This window comes from Zophobas morio, unplaced genomic scaffold (genome assembly GCF_036711695.1).
Source record: "Zophobas morio isolate AGI-343-1 ecotype UQ-CSIRO unplaced genomic scaffold, CSIRO_AGI_Zmor_V1 ptg000023l, whole genome shotgun sequence".
NCBI classification, from domain to species: Eukaryota; Metazoa; Arthropoda; class Insecta; order Coleoptera; family Tenebrionidae; genus Zophobas; species Zophobas morio.
In genome coordinates this window covers 11,338,546-11,352,826 of record NW_026972128.1, presented here as the reverse complement: position 1 = coordinate 11,352,826, position 14,281 = coordinate 11,338,546, and the positions used below count along the sequence as shown (strand labels likewise).

General features: G+C 31.8%; 2 protein-coding genes across 5 annotated transcripts in view; one reads left to right on the top strand and one right to left on the bottom strand.

Moving 5' to 3' along the window:
- Nucleotides 1-14,281, top strand: part of Trpm (Transient receptor potential cation channel, subfamily M) — a 111,975-nt gene that overhangs the window by 50,310 nt on the left and 47,384 nt on the right. For all 4 annotated transcript variants that reach the window (XM_064062450.1, XM_064062446.1, XM_064062449.1 and 1 more), the window contains exon 6: nt 8,194-8,356. In XM_064062450.1, the coding sequence (XP_063918520.1) occupies nt 8,194-8,356 (163 nt within the window). The remainder of the gene's footprint in view (nt 1-8,193; nt 8,357-14,281) is intronic.
- On the bottom strand, nt 2,026-4,420 carry LOC135133910 (E3 ubiquitin-protein ligase sina-like). Its single transcript, XM_064062458.1, has 3 exons — nt 4,073-4,420; nt 3,901-4,017; nt 2,026-2,554 (listed from the first exon to the last, which is right to left on the bottom strand). The coding sequence occupies exons 1-3, from the start codon at nt 4,394-4,396 to the stop codon at nt 2,363-2,365; spliced, it is 633 nt and encodes a 210-aa protein (XP_063918528.1). The 5' UTR covers nt 4,397-4,420; the 3' UTR covers nt 2,026-2,362.

The window sequence follows — 14,281 nt, the reverse complement described above, 5'->3', positions numbered from 1 at the left end:
ACACATTTTATCCCTAAAAGAATTAAGTTTGGACTATCAAATTTTCCAATTAGTTTCGGAAATTTTGGTGGGATAACGTAACAATGCTTTCGATTAATCAGCGGCGCCAAACAAACTTTTAACTACGAAGCAAATTCTGCGTGTTTGGACGTACAACATAAAATTATAGATAAATTTAACGTCCAGAATTAATTAATTCTTGCACGAAACTACGGAAGACAAATAAACAACGTTGATGACGATAACAATAAAATATTTATTTTAGTAATTTACCTACTGACTTCATTACGTAGCAAGTCGCTGAAGAATCAGTTTCACTAAAAAACTCCTTTTTCAGCACGTGGAAAAAATAATTTTGCAGCGTCAAGACATTCATAATATTGCACATTATTTATTCCTTCGTTTCCTAGAGTACCTCTTTGTTGGAGCACAAAAGGCAAAGGGAACATGAAAAATGTTACATTTCGGGCCCTTCAGGCCCACATCGGCAATTTTTCACGGTGCTTCTCAGCCTAAAGCAAATTTCACCACATTCGCATTAAACTAAGCAACTGACACCTGTAACTCGTTTACGTATTCAGTGAAATCTCGCACTCAAGACTCTGCATTAGCCTAAAACTTCTAAATCCTCTTGACAAACAGGCATCCGTTCCAAGCAACGACCCCAAGGAACTTGATTTACGCACTATGTATTACTTTCATCAGGTTCGTGTGCCTTCTTGAACATTGAACGATGTTTGCTAGGATAAAATGTTTTAGAATACTTACTTCCACTTCACCTGCTCTAGTGTAAACGCCGAGCAATTAAGGGAGGAAGAACGTCACAAGCAAGCAGATTTGACTTTCTCGAGGAAATTAATCTCTTGTAATTGAAAAAGTGATTGGCAGTGATAATTGTTTAATTAAATGGCAGTTGATTCCAGGACAAATTTGACTTGGATTTTCTACTTAACAGAATGATGATAAAGTAACATAAAAGTAATGACAGATGAACAAGTTTGAAGATTTGTTTCGAAATTAAAGACGTACTATTTTGTGATCATTTAAAAGCAAGGGGGCGTTAACTGGCTTTATTATTATTCAAGATACAATTTTTTGCGTAATTTCCTTTTGACATGTGTTTAGAAAAAAAAACCAAATATATTTTTATCATTGAAATAACTTTAAAACCCAACGCTATGTACATTTTTTAAATTTCTTATTGAAAGATCATTATCCCTTTAATCAAAATCATACAATTATTTGTATCGAACTTTCGAGGCCTATTGCATGTTTTTGACTTGGCACCTTCAACCTTCTGAATGGGATGAATAAATACAATGTAATTAATGATCTGCGATTAACTGTTAATATCCCACCAAAATTTTAAGGAATTCCGTTATGTATTTTCTTATCGAAACTTTTCAATCTACTTGTGCTCGTACAAACTTTTTTTCAAGATATCCTACGTGTGTTAATTTAAAAATAGTAGTGGCTTGTGTTATTTAACTCAGACTGTGAAAGCCGTCGATTTTATTTCATACAACATGATTTTCATCTTCGATTTGCTGTTTATCGCACGTCGACATCTCCACTTATAAGAGAAATATTGTGGCTTGGATAAAACATGAAGATATAATTCTCAAAAAAAATCTACTTACCGTCATAATAGTTTAACACAAAATGAAAGACATAATCTAAAAGAACTGTCACATATAATTTAAAAAATTTTATTATATACATAAAACTCTGTCCCACTTTTCGGGACATATCAGAGTAAAATATTGTTTTTTTTTTCTAATTTGGTCTGCTTTGTATTGTTTGCGGTTGGCGGGATCGCAGGAAAAATCTAGAGCACCATTCGGATCAGATAAATATTTTAGATGATTGACACAAATGCCCAAACGCACTCGAGCATCGACACTCGGAGAAATATTTAATGTAACACGTTTACTTAAAGTATATTTTCTTGTAAGCCGAGATGCGTTAAACTGTTTCCAATTTTGATCAAAACTTACAACTTACTTACATTTATTAACGGTATATTGTTCCAGTAGTGTAGGATGTGGTTTCTGCCATGTCAAGATGCGAGTTTAGTTAGTTAATCTACTAAGAACTTTAAATTAGGACTATAATCCCGGTCGCATTTGTACGCAGCAGTCCTGATAGTCCTGGTAATCGATGCAGCGGTACGTTAGTGCAAGTGCCGCCACCTGTGGGTATACTCAATTAAAATATCCCTTTCTGTTCTTTGAATTTGACAGTGCCTCACTGCAGAGATTCTCCTATGCGTTTCCCGGTGGAACTAAGCATTTATTAAATTTTAGCTTAAATACAAACTAAATAGTAAAAACCTGTTTAACTAACAATTAACATTTTAAAATTACGCTCTCTTAATTTCAATTTTGTAAAACACAACTCCTTCCATATTTGTGTAAGTTTCTAAAACATTCAGAGGGACGGCTACACAAAATCCACTGTCGATTATATCGTCAATGTCATCTTTAACGTCGTCGTGACAAATTTCAGAAAATTCCAACTTCCTGTCGTTAAACTGGTCGGTGAAAATGTGAACCTGGAACAAAAGAAATTAAGTGCATAACGTAAAGCTGAAAAAGTACTTCTAGCGTAAACTCAAGTTTTGCTTCCGGAACAAAGAAGCATTTTAAATTACTATTGTATTTTACAGTTGGAGTTAATATTTGTTTTGCTTTTTTAATAAGGTCAAAAGTTAAAATCTAGACATTAGACTGAGTTTTTAACTTTATTAATTAATTAATTCTAAAGGTTGCTGCTGGCTATCGTGCGACTGACAGTTGTTAATTCTGTATAGTGTGCATTTTGTTTTTATTTCAATTGTATTCAGCTACAAACTAACATCTAACAGTTGTTTTCTAAATCTACAAATGAATGTTCTAGTATCATTTAAAAAGAAAAAAGTTGTGGACGACAGCCCGGAGACGAGTATCGCTATAAACTATAACACTTGCACTACAGTTCAATATGTGATCAAATTCAGCATTTACTGCATACAGACATCTTTATTAATAAGCGAATGTTCGGTCTCATACTAGATCACTTCATTAAAATTAACGATCTCGTTAACAACACAATTTTAACTTGTTAATAGCATCGCCAATTTTAACGAAGTGATTTAGAATTAAGTGGATTGTCTGTAACAAAATACGGGAGACACTAATGATCTGTTTTAAAAATATTGAAAGTGGGAAATTATTTTATCAATAACTATAGCGTCACTGAATGATAATTTTAACAGTCATAAAATTATAAGACAACTACTGTAAATTTAGTTAGCATTCCTTGTTTGGGCTCTTTGAATAATGAAAGTTGTTACAAAGAAAATATTCAATAGCAAATTATTTATCAATGTAGATAGACATGGACGGACTTTGATGAGTTCGTGGATACTCCCTGTTAATTCAAATCTGCGTATAATTCGGCTTTATTCAATGAATTTTAATGTTGAAATTTTAATTTCAATATAAAAATATTTACTGAATTTAATGAACCAAAAAGTTGAATTAATTATGGTTACCATTAACAACGTATAATATGCTATGTTGCACAGCTAATTTTCCAAAATTTAATAATAATCACAGTTTAAATTATATAATAGCGTGAATTGTGTTATAAATTAAAAGGTGAACCTAAGCTCACAGCTCTGACAAATTCAGCACATAAATATTGAAAACTTTGCCATTCGAATGTTTATTAATCACCCTCACTCACGTAACAGCTTTATTACCATTCCATTTTTGCTCCAAAAATAATGACTCTGAATTACTGTTTTGAAAATAAATGAATTTATAGTTGATACGTAATTTTCGATTCACAGTAGATAAATAACAATAACTGTATTATTAGCATTACCAAAAAATACATGAAGTTACTTATATTTACCTCAAAACAAAATAGAATTACGTCCTCAGATCGTCCTATGTACTGAACCGCCCAATAATTTATATCGTTTCTTCTTTTCACATGAACATAAAACATTTCGTCAAAAGCCATGATCATCTGTAACAATTGTAAATCAACGTTGTGTAATTCTTTTACAAAGCGACCAACATACGTTAATCGTGTAGTCCGGTTTCTCTTGTTTCCACAAAGAAAAACACTCCCTCCCAATCAAAATGTTGTTGTCATGTTTAGCGAAATAATGTTTTTTCAATTCGTCCCTTGTCCCTTCCCAAGAACAATATTTGCTTAATCGACAGGCGTAACTTCTGTAATCACATATAAGATGGTGTTCGTCAATTTCTTCGATCGGCAGACACTGTTGACATCCGCTTTCCACATTATTACAAGGGTAGTAAACTATCGTGCTCACGGTTTCTAAAGAGAAGTTTCGAGTGTCGGTAAGAGCTAGTTTGCAAACCGGACATGAATTGGCCATCCAGCAGGATCTGCAGATGCTGTGTCCTGAAATGCAAACTTGTAAAGATAAGCCTTACCGAGTTTGGTTTGTACCTGAGAGACAAACGTAAATCGGGCCTTTCATGTAAAGAAAACAAGAAGGACACTTGAGAGTTTCTAAAACTTTATCGTTTAAAACGTTCATGTTGTTAAAAGTTGTCGCGAAGTCTGAGCGAGCGGTGGAGGATTTATCGGTTATCGAAATATGTTTTTAGTTTTAATTGATTTGGAGGTTTTTACTGGGAGTAAAAACTTTTCAAGTTTGCTCTTTTTACCGTAGTGGTGCTTGTGAGTTTTTACGTTATTTATTCATTTATGTTCATACAAATTAAACTGTCGTAAAAGTTACTAATGATTACGTGTCCTAGTTTCCGATGTAATTTACTCAGGGGGAAATCGAAATTTCCATTGTCTTTGAGAAGAACGTTTTTTATCGGGTTTGTACGTCGAAGCGGATACTTTATCCTTGTATAAGTTATTTGGCGCTTTGTAGCTACAATTGCTTTCAATTTCATACATCGTCGGGATATTGCCTATACTTTTAAAATTTATTAGAATTCCTTTTTAGCGCCACTTAGCGTTTTCACGGCGCTGTGATTCAGAAAATTGCTACAACCTCTCAAGAGAAAATTTGAAATTGTTCGTTTTGGCAGATATTTAAATTTATGTGAAAATCGATGAACATACTTTAAAAAAGTAAACAATCTTATTAATCATACATAACCATTGCTACAGAATTTTATTCTTGTCTAACAAAAAAATATTATAGTTTGTCATTTTTTCAATTTTTCGTTTCTTCAGTTTTTGATCTGCCACTTTCCAATTTTTCAGGTCTTCAATTTTATGATATGCATCTCTTCGAGTTTTCACTTCTAAATTTTTCATTTTTCAGATTTTCCAACTTTTGGAAGTTTCCATTTTAGGTTTTGCAATTTTTCGGTTTGCAATTTCAGGAGTTTTCAATTTTTGGGATTTTCAGTATTCTGAATTTATATTTCTTTTTTTTCAATTTTTGGATTTCTCAATTTCTCGATTTTTCAATTTTTCTTTTCCTCAATTTTTGTTTTGAAATTTTTTTAGTTTTTATTGTAAAGGAGTAATAATTATGATTTTTAAAATTTTTCACTTTTTCATTTATTCGATTTTTCAATCTTACAATGTTACAGTTTTTCGATTTTGCAGTTTTGGCGATTGTATGAATTTTGGATTTTACGATTTTTGGGTTTTCCAAGTTTTCGATTGGATTCGTTTTTTCTGATTTCTAATTTTTCAATTGATTAATTTTTTGCGACTTTTATGTTTCTTAAATTTTTGTTTTTCGGTGTTCCGATTTTTCGTTTCTTCAGTCCTTTGATTTGCGATTTTTCGATTTTGCAATTTTTCGTTTTTCCAGTTTTTTCATTTTTCATTCTTTTCCGATTTTTTAGTTTTTCGGTTTATCAATTTTTCTATTTTTCAACTTTTCGAATCAAAAAAATGGAAAAATTGTAAAATTGACAAAATCAAAAATGAAAAAATGGAAAGGTATAAAATTAAAACTTCAAAAAATCTAAAAATTGAGGAACTTAAAAATTGAAAAGTTAAAAAATTGGAAAATCGAGGATTTGAAAAATCAGAGGTTGAAAATTTGAAGAATTCAACAAATTATAAAATCGAAAGAAACATTGAAAAAAAAATCATGAAAATGAAAATTAAAAGTCGGGAAAATGAGGAATAAAAATTAAGAACTTGAGAAATTCAAGAAACGAAAAATTGAAAAATCGAAAATTCAAAATTTTAAAAATTGAGGAACTGAAAATTGGGACAATGAAAAATTGTAATATCGAAAAATTGAAAAAATTGAAAGTTGAAAAACGAAAACTCATGAAACCAAAACATTGAAAAATTGAAAAATTAAAGAAAAACAACAAACAAAAAATTGTGATATCAAAATAATGCCTGAAGATAAATAAATCTAGATTTTTCGGAAAACCAAGTTTTCACTTTTCGAATTTTATTTTTTATGATAATCCTTATAATTAAAATAAACATATATATGTAATGTTAAAGTAAATGTAATGAATCATGCTATGCGTTTGTTTCAAGTGAGTTTTTCTCATTACAAAATTTTGTGATGGAATCATTCACATTTTTGTAAAGACAGGTATTTGGATAGGTGTGGTATAATACTAGTAATAACAGTATTGTATTCCCAAATTTCCGGGAAAATGAATGAGTATTTCTTGATTTAATCAGTATAATAAGATCTGCCTCATTCATTAATTTTTTTGAGTCACCCTCGATAAGTAACTTTGAAAATTATGAGCACATTGATAAACCACAAGTAAAGAGTTAGAATATTTTGCATATTTCAGAGAGGATTTGTTCGGTAAAATTTTGAGGGGACGTCTGCAAGATTTCAGAGCATTCGATGTTGTAGTTTCAAAGTTAAATTACAAAATGTTGTACAATTTTGATTATTTTTTAAAAAATTTGGATGTGTTCTATAAAAATAAAAACAAGTTTACGATTGTAAATTCTAGAGATGACGTCATTAAATTGTTTGGTGGGTATGATTAGCCAAAATTTGGTTGGCGTTCTACAATCTGATAGTCCTAATATACATAAAAAATTTGACAATAATCCGTCGAGTAGCTTCGAAGATTATCTGTCTAACAAAAGTTCAGACGGACAGCAGACAGACAGACAGACGGAGACGGGGGATCTATTTCTTCGTACTAGGATTCATGAAAGATCCAGAAAACACGAGAGTAGCTTCCTTAGCTTATGCTCTGGAAATAAAACCAACTGTATTTGTATATAGAAGAGTAATTAACTAATTAGTAATATATTTATTTAAGAATTAAATTTACACCAATAATAAATAATAATTATAAAACGAGGCATACGCGGGGCGTCATAAATGATTAACATCCAAGTGGGCGCCTTTCGGAGTGTATAAATGTCAAGTTCAAACCATCTCCATAGCAACGACAGTTCAAATGTCACAATTGCTCTGACAGATAACATATTAACCAGAAAATCTGAAAAAAATATTAATTTCACAGGTCACTGGATGTATACGAAAGCCTTGTACATAATAAAGAGCGTTACAGTATTTTTAAATATATCAAAAGACAAAAACGCTATTTTTAAAACGTCTCTTAATTGATAGTGCCTCAGGAGCATAACTTTAGACTGATTTTTTGCGGGTCCATAGAATACAAAGATTCATTGATTGTGATTTAGCCCTTCCTAAAATTCATCGCAATTTAGACTCAATTTTTTTTAGAAAAAAGACCCTTTAGAAGTTTTATTTAATAAACAATAATGTAGAGATGTTCCGAATTTTAGTAGTTGACCATTATTAATAAAAACATTAAAAAAGGTGTGAGTCGTAAAAAAAACTCCCTGTATAAGTGTGTTTATTATACTGTCTGCAATTGTTTTTACTTTACCACATTTCTCCCATTTCAAATGTGCAGACTTCGAAATTTGTATTTAAATTATTCCCGAATTATACCTTATACTAAAAAGCATTTTCCTGGAAAAGCTTTGATCGAATTAACGATCTATGTACAGTTTAATTAAGACGAACAACTTCATTTGAGTGTGTATTTAAAATTTTTGATATAAACCAAAACGCTGTATGTTTGATTCGTTAATTGGATCTTAAAGGAAAGCGCTTCAGGCATCGGTAGTCAAATGCCATGATACCTTATCCCTTCAACCTTTGAACTTTTATGTGGATGGCATTTTTTCAAGAGTTTAATTAACAAGAATGTCATTTCGTTTCAGATGTGGCTGTGGGCGTACTTTGGCACAACACAAATACGATACCGAGACTGTTGCCCAACTGGCAGGAGAAATATGGTTTCCCAGCAGATGTACTGTTGCGTCGCCGACGGACGCCTATGGAATACTCGAATTTCAAGGAGGACCACATCCCTCCAAAGCTCAAGTAAGAAAAAGAAACATTTACTACCTCTTCGCAAGCTGCACGGGAAAAAAGACCGAAACTATAAGGAATTCTAGACTGACTTTAGATGAAAAATTCTTTTGTCAGAAGGTCGAAAAATGTGAAAGTTCCAGACACAACTAAGTTCACATTTTTATTATATTATCTGTAGAAGTGAGTGATATCAGGAGTTTTCTTTTGTCTTACTCTTACGCGTCGAAGAAAGAAAATTGGAGTTTTTAAGTGTAGTTCAGAATTTAATATGCTCCAAGCGAACGCGATCGGAATGATGCAAATCTTGTTTTTCGTCGTATTGACGTCGCTTTAGTCTTTCGGTTTTCCGAATCCACATCATTCGCCGTATCATAAATTAGAGTAAAAGAAACATGATATCCTTGCGCAGTGAACCAGCCCCTGCGTTTTTCATCTGATGACGAAGAAAAATCCCGTCTTCATGATTATATTTCAAATGAGCATTCCGAAAGTCCGTCCGCCCAAATGTCCCGATTTTGCCGTAATAGCCTGTTGCTCACGTCATTGGTGATGCTCTGACTTGGCTTTTCTTTTTCGTTGCCGCGTTCTCGCTATTACTTGGATTTATCCCTTGGTAATGATTGATTTTTATGATTTCGCCGTGGTTCGAAGGAGTTTATTCACCCCCTGATCGTTCTTTATCTTTAAGACAGTTCCGAACATCTCATCAACCGCTGAAGAAAACAAATGGAGGAGTTTATTAAAAAATAAAGAATGGAAAAGAATAACGGGCGGTCGTTTTTAGGATATATTGCAACAGGGAAATGACACATTGTGGCATTATTAAGTCGTATTGAGTTCCGAAATGAATAGAGATTTTCATTCATTAAAACTACGCAAACGTTGTATCGAGTTACATTGTCAACAAAATAGGTTCAGTATTGCAATATTTTGCAAAAGCGCTATTAAACAGGACATTTATTTTATTTATTTTGTGGTTTTTGGGAAATAACTCTCTCCTTGTGGTGTTAGAATGCTTTAACTTTCGTAATACTTTTAAATTTTAATAGCACTTTGTACGCTTGTGCGCTAAACTTTAATACTCCTACACACTTTTATTAGATCTAAAAAGATTAGATTCAGTCTACTATAAATGAAAATGGTTACTGGGTACCATATACTTTTTATTTTATCAAGGTAGGGACGTCTATCTAATTTATCACTGAAATAAAAGTAGCTATTCCAACAAACTCTAGCTGATGACGACAACCACTGTGATTTTCTAAAAGCAATAGCGAAAATTAAAGTTTGACAGGTTTTATTTTAATAAAATCACGTTTAAATAAAAGCAAATCCATAGAATCTGAATTTTGGCTTGGATCTAAAAGTGAAAATAACCCACAAAATTATTAACGATAAGACAAAAATAAAATTTAAGTTCAATGAAAAAATTGGTAAAGTTGTTTCAGCAGAACTTCCCTCGCAATAACAGTATTGCATTCCCAAAATTGTCTGGGAAAATGGAGTGAGCCGTTCCTGATTTAATCAATAAAATAAATTGTCTCGTTCATTTTTTTTCAGCTTCTCGTTTAAACAAGTCTAAAAAATATGAATGCAATGATAAATCACAAGTAAAAACTCATATTTTGGGTAGAATTTATTCGGCCAAATTTTGAGATGATGTCATCAATTTTTGGGGAGAATCAAATAAATTATTAAATTAAAATTCCTGTATAAGCAAATCTAAAACATGAGGTTCTTAATTTGGTCAATAAAAAATTGCCCAAAGGTTATAAGTATAATCCGACAAATCTAGCTCTTAAGGCTGGCGTCTGGTTCGGTTTAGCCCTATACTAAATACATTGAAAACATCGTCGCGGTTTCCGGAGTTGCATTTTAAAAATATGAGATATATCGCTTTAAAAAAATTATATTTCGAATTAACAAACTTCAGTTCAGGGGACCTCCATATTTATATTCATATCTAGTATGCAGTTTTTACAAAAAAAAATTATAAAGTTGAACAACTTTTACATCACATTTTAACCGGCACATTGATGCATTTTTTGACGAAGTGCTGAAGTTTTTTGCATTCTGAGATAGGAGGTCCCCTGGGGAAAAGTGTCAGCTTTCTTTTGATACCATTTATAATATTAAAAAATCCACGACTGAGGTAAATAACTCGCGAAAAGTCAAAATCTATTGAAACGAGAAATCGGCATTAAACGAGCTGTGATGCGGTAGCAGAATGCAAGTTTACTTAGATTCTGACTTGGTTGGAGATTTCAGTATTTTAAAAATGCAATTCCGGAAACTACGACGATGTTTTCAATGTATTTAGTATTGGGCGAAACCGAACCAGACGCCACCCTTAAAAAAAAATATACAATTTTATTTTACGATTTTCGTTTTATGATAACCGCTGTAAAGTAAAAACCAGAGTCATAAATAACACCCCTTGTCCTTCAGCAGTAGGTAATAGCAATCTGAAGCTCAAGTGTTTATTTATGTTTGTATATCGAAAGAATGTCACGTAGAAGTTAGTTTGATTTGAATGAGTTTGTCTTTTAAAATTATTAATTAAACCAGAATCGAACAAAATGTTCTGAAAATTATAATTCTTATTTTATCATTATTATACAAAGACGTCCGTATTCTTCACATTTTGGAGAAAATGGGGTGACTCGTTCTTAATTTAACCAATAAAAAATTTTTAAAGACGTCATTAGCATGGATAATTCTATTCACAGCATAAAAGAAAACTAGCCACACCGTTATACCAATGCAAGAAAAAAAAAAGGAAAGAGCCAAGTTCGGCATCGAACCACAATCGCAGTAGCGCAGGTGGCCGTAATTTTCGATATACTCACTGCGCCATGGAGACATTCAAACCGTATCGGGAATAACGTTATTATACCTTGCAAATGTTTTTGCACAAATTTGAATGTTTAGCGAAAAAACTGAAAGTGGATTCATACACTATAAGTATATAAGTATATTTTTGTGTAACATTCAAATCAATTTAGAATACCATTTGTTGAACTGACGTCATCAAATTGTTGGCCGGGATGATTGGAGAAATTTTGGTTAGCATTTAACCATCTACATGATATTTCTAATATACATATAAAATTTGACAACAATCGGTCCAGCAGTTTCCGAGATTACGTCGTGTAAAAATGGATACAGACATACAGACAGACAGACAACGGAAACGGGAGACTACTTTTTTCGTACTGTAGGTGTCATGAAACGTCGAAACATAAAAGTGGTTATTCGTCCGATGGCATTTAAAAACCTAAAATAAACAAAAAAAAATACAATTAAAGAGGTGTTTACTTTTAAGAACATTTACGAAATATTATTGGCTTTGAAATCACTGACTTTAATCCGTAAGTAATGTCCACGCTATGAATTAACTGTGTGCGTGCGAGGTTTACAGATTTTCTTTTAGAGGCTCACGTACTTAATTATAACTAGAGGCGTATAATAAAAAAATAGGTTAAATTACTAGAGCATTTTATATATCAAACGTTAATTAGAGAAAAAAATTAAATAAGCTCATTTTGACGAATGTATGATTTCTTGTTTTCTTAGCATTTCCAGGATCCTAGAACACGAAAATGTAGATTTCCGAATTTGTTCTTGTTCGTAGAACACTGGAATGATACAGTAATATTAAAAAAAAATTTTTAATCGAGGTTCTGTATGATAGTAAATCGTATGCATTTTTTACGATACGTTATTAAACTACATATCAAGGAATATAAGTTTCAAGGAAGATTTACTGAATGAAATTTTTAATTGGAATGAACAGTCAAACTTCGGTTACTATCAACATGATAATCTAAAATTTCATTGCAACTACATAAATGAAAATCAACAGAGATTTTAAAATAACATCATCAGATTCAAAAGTATACTAAACATTATTGCAAGTAATAGACGGATTCAGTTTTCCGTCAAAATAAACACTACAATGATTTAAGAAAAATTACCATGCACAAGTCATTGATTACGATTCTGCCTTGATAAACTTTTCAATTTGTTTTCAAGCCAATTTTTTAGCATATCTTTTTTTTTGACAAGTTGTTGAATTTAATAATCAGAGTATCAGTTTATCATTGTCAGCTCCCTCGCTTGTTTTGATGTGGATGTAGTGAAGTTCTTTTTTAACTGAAATATAATCGATTCTGCGATTTAAATTACACAAGAAACACTGCCGTTTCATTAAATGTATAAAAAGCGTTATTTGAAAAAAAGATTTTAGTCGTAAATTTGTGTTTGTAGTTATTACTGAATCCTCGCTTTTATTAAGAATTTTTTTGTAGTTATAGATTAACGCCTGACGTGCCAACACTCGCAACAACCATTAAATAAAATCAAAATATAATTTATTCAGTTCACGTACCGTTCTATACATGGCGTTTTTATTGGTTGCGATCGAAATTAAATTTAGTTCTTGCTAGAGTATTTAAAAATTTGGACACTTGTTGTTTAGAAATTTTGTTTCCTGAATGTGAACAAATTTCTCAAGTATTTTACGCGTGTTAAATGCTGACTGAGAACATCACTGCGAGGTAGCAGAGTATACTAAAATATTAAAAACAATAATTGCGTACCTCTGCTAGTTAGTAAATATGTATAGTTGGTACGGCACTAATAATGCAAATCTTAATCTGTTTTCTGAACTCAGCATTACTAGATTAACCAGTAACCTTAAAACCTCTCGCATTGCTTCTTTGGTTATTTAAACCAATGACAATGTTCTAGCCATAATATTCTGCAATTCTGTCATTTTTATGACTGTGAAATTAGAATATTTATTACACTTGTGAACAATTGAATGTATAATATGAAATTTTAACGTTCCACAATCGGGTAACTGAAAACTGAAATCATATAGAAAATAAGAAATTGAAAAGTTTGCAGACACTCCGTGAACTAAAAAACTTTAAACTTGAATCGAACGTGATTTGTTTCAAGCGAGACGCCCATCCACATCTTAGAGATTACTCATGCAACTTCTTCAATTCCTATAGTTATATGGTCCGAACATTAAGAATTACATTCCTAGTTTTCAGGACGTTTTATAATCTCCTAGAATGTGAAAAGTAGGTTTTCCGTTTCCGGCTGCCCCTGTCTGTCTGTTAATAATTTTATTAGGTAAGTAATCTTCAAAACTGCTGTACAGATTGTTGTAAGATCTTAGATTTATTAACGCTAACCAAAATTTATCTGTTCTTATCTCATTTTCCTAAAATTCTGGGAACACAATGCTAATCTTGATATTACACCGTACACCGATGATAATTTGTCAAAAGTTGATGACGTTATCACAAAATTTTGTCTGACTTGAAACATATATAAATTATAACTTGCAAGATCAAATTTATAATTTATCTAAGAAACTGGATTTGTTTGAAAATACTTTATCCTAATGCAAATAACAAATTAATAGTTATTTATCTTATTAGTGGGATAGAGCCATTATTACAGCACTACGAGTGTGAAGATTGCAGAAGACGAGGTCGTTAGACCGAGTCATCTGTAATCACACGAGTTGCTGTAATATGCTCTAGCCCACGTATGAAATACAAAACTTTATCTACAACTGCCCAAAAATGAAAAAGAAAACAAGCCGATTAAATTTTTTTATTAATTAAAAATCAAGAATCAAGAGAATTTTTGCAGTGTTATGACAACCGCTCAAATTTGTTGTAAACAACGCGTCAGTTTTTAGAAAAAAAATGTTGTTCAATCGAGAAATGAGTGATTCTGAAGCAGAAAGCTTGCCTTTCGAAACAGAAGAAGCTGCTACAAACCTAGTGTCTTCATTGTTCCCTGATAAATCAAAAACTAAATACGAAAAACGGTTCACTGACTGGTGTGCATCCAAGAAAATAAATCATGAAGCAAGATAGAAGGTGCTGTTGCCATTTTTTGAAGATTTGT

What these genes read in the sequence shown, in the direction of transcription:
- LOC135133910 (XM_064062458.1), bottom strand. Translation starts at nt 4,396, where the DNA reads ATGGCCAATTCATGTCCGGTTTGCAAACTAGCTCTTACCGACACTCGA. An exon ending in AACCGGACTACACGATTAAC is followed by an intron (nt 4,018 to 4,072) that starts GTATGTTGGTCG and finishes CAATTGTTACAG; the next exon opens with ATGATCATGGCTTTTGACGA. An exon ending in TAATTCTATTTTGTTTTGAG is followed by an intron (nt 2,555 to 3,900) that starts GTAAATATAAGT and finishes CTTTTGTTCCAG; the next exon opens with GTTCACATTTTCACCGACCA.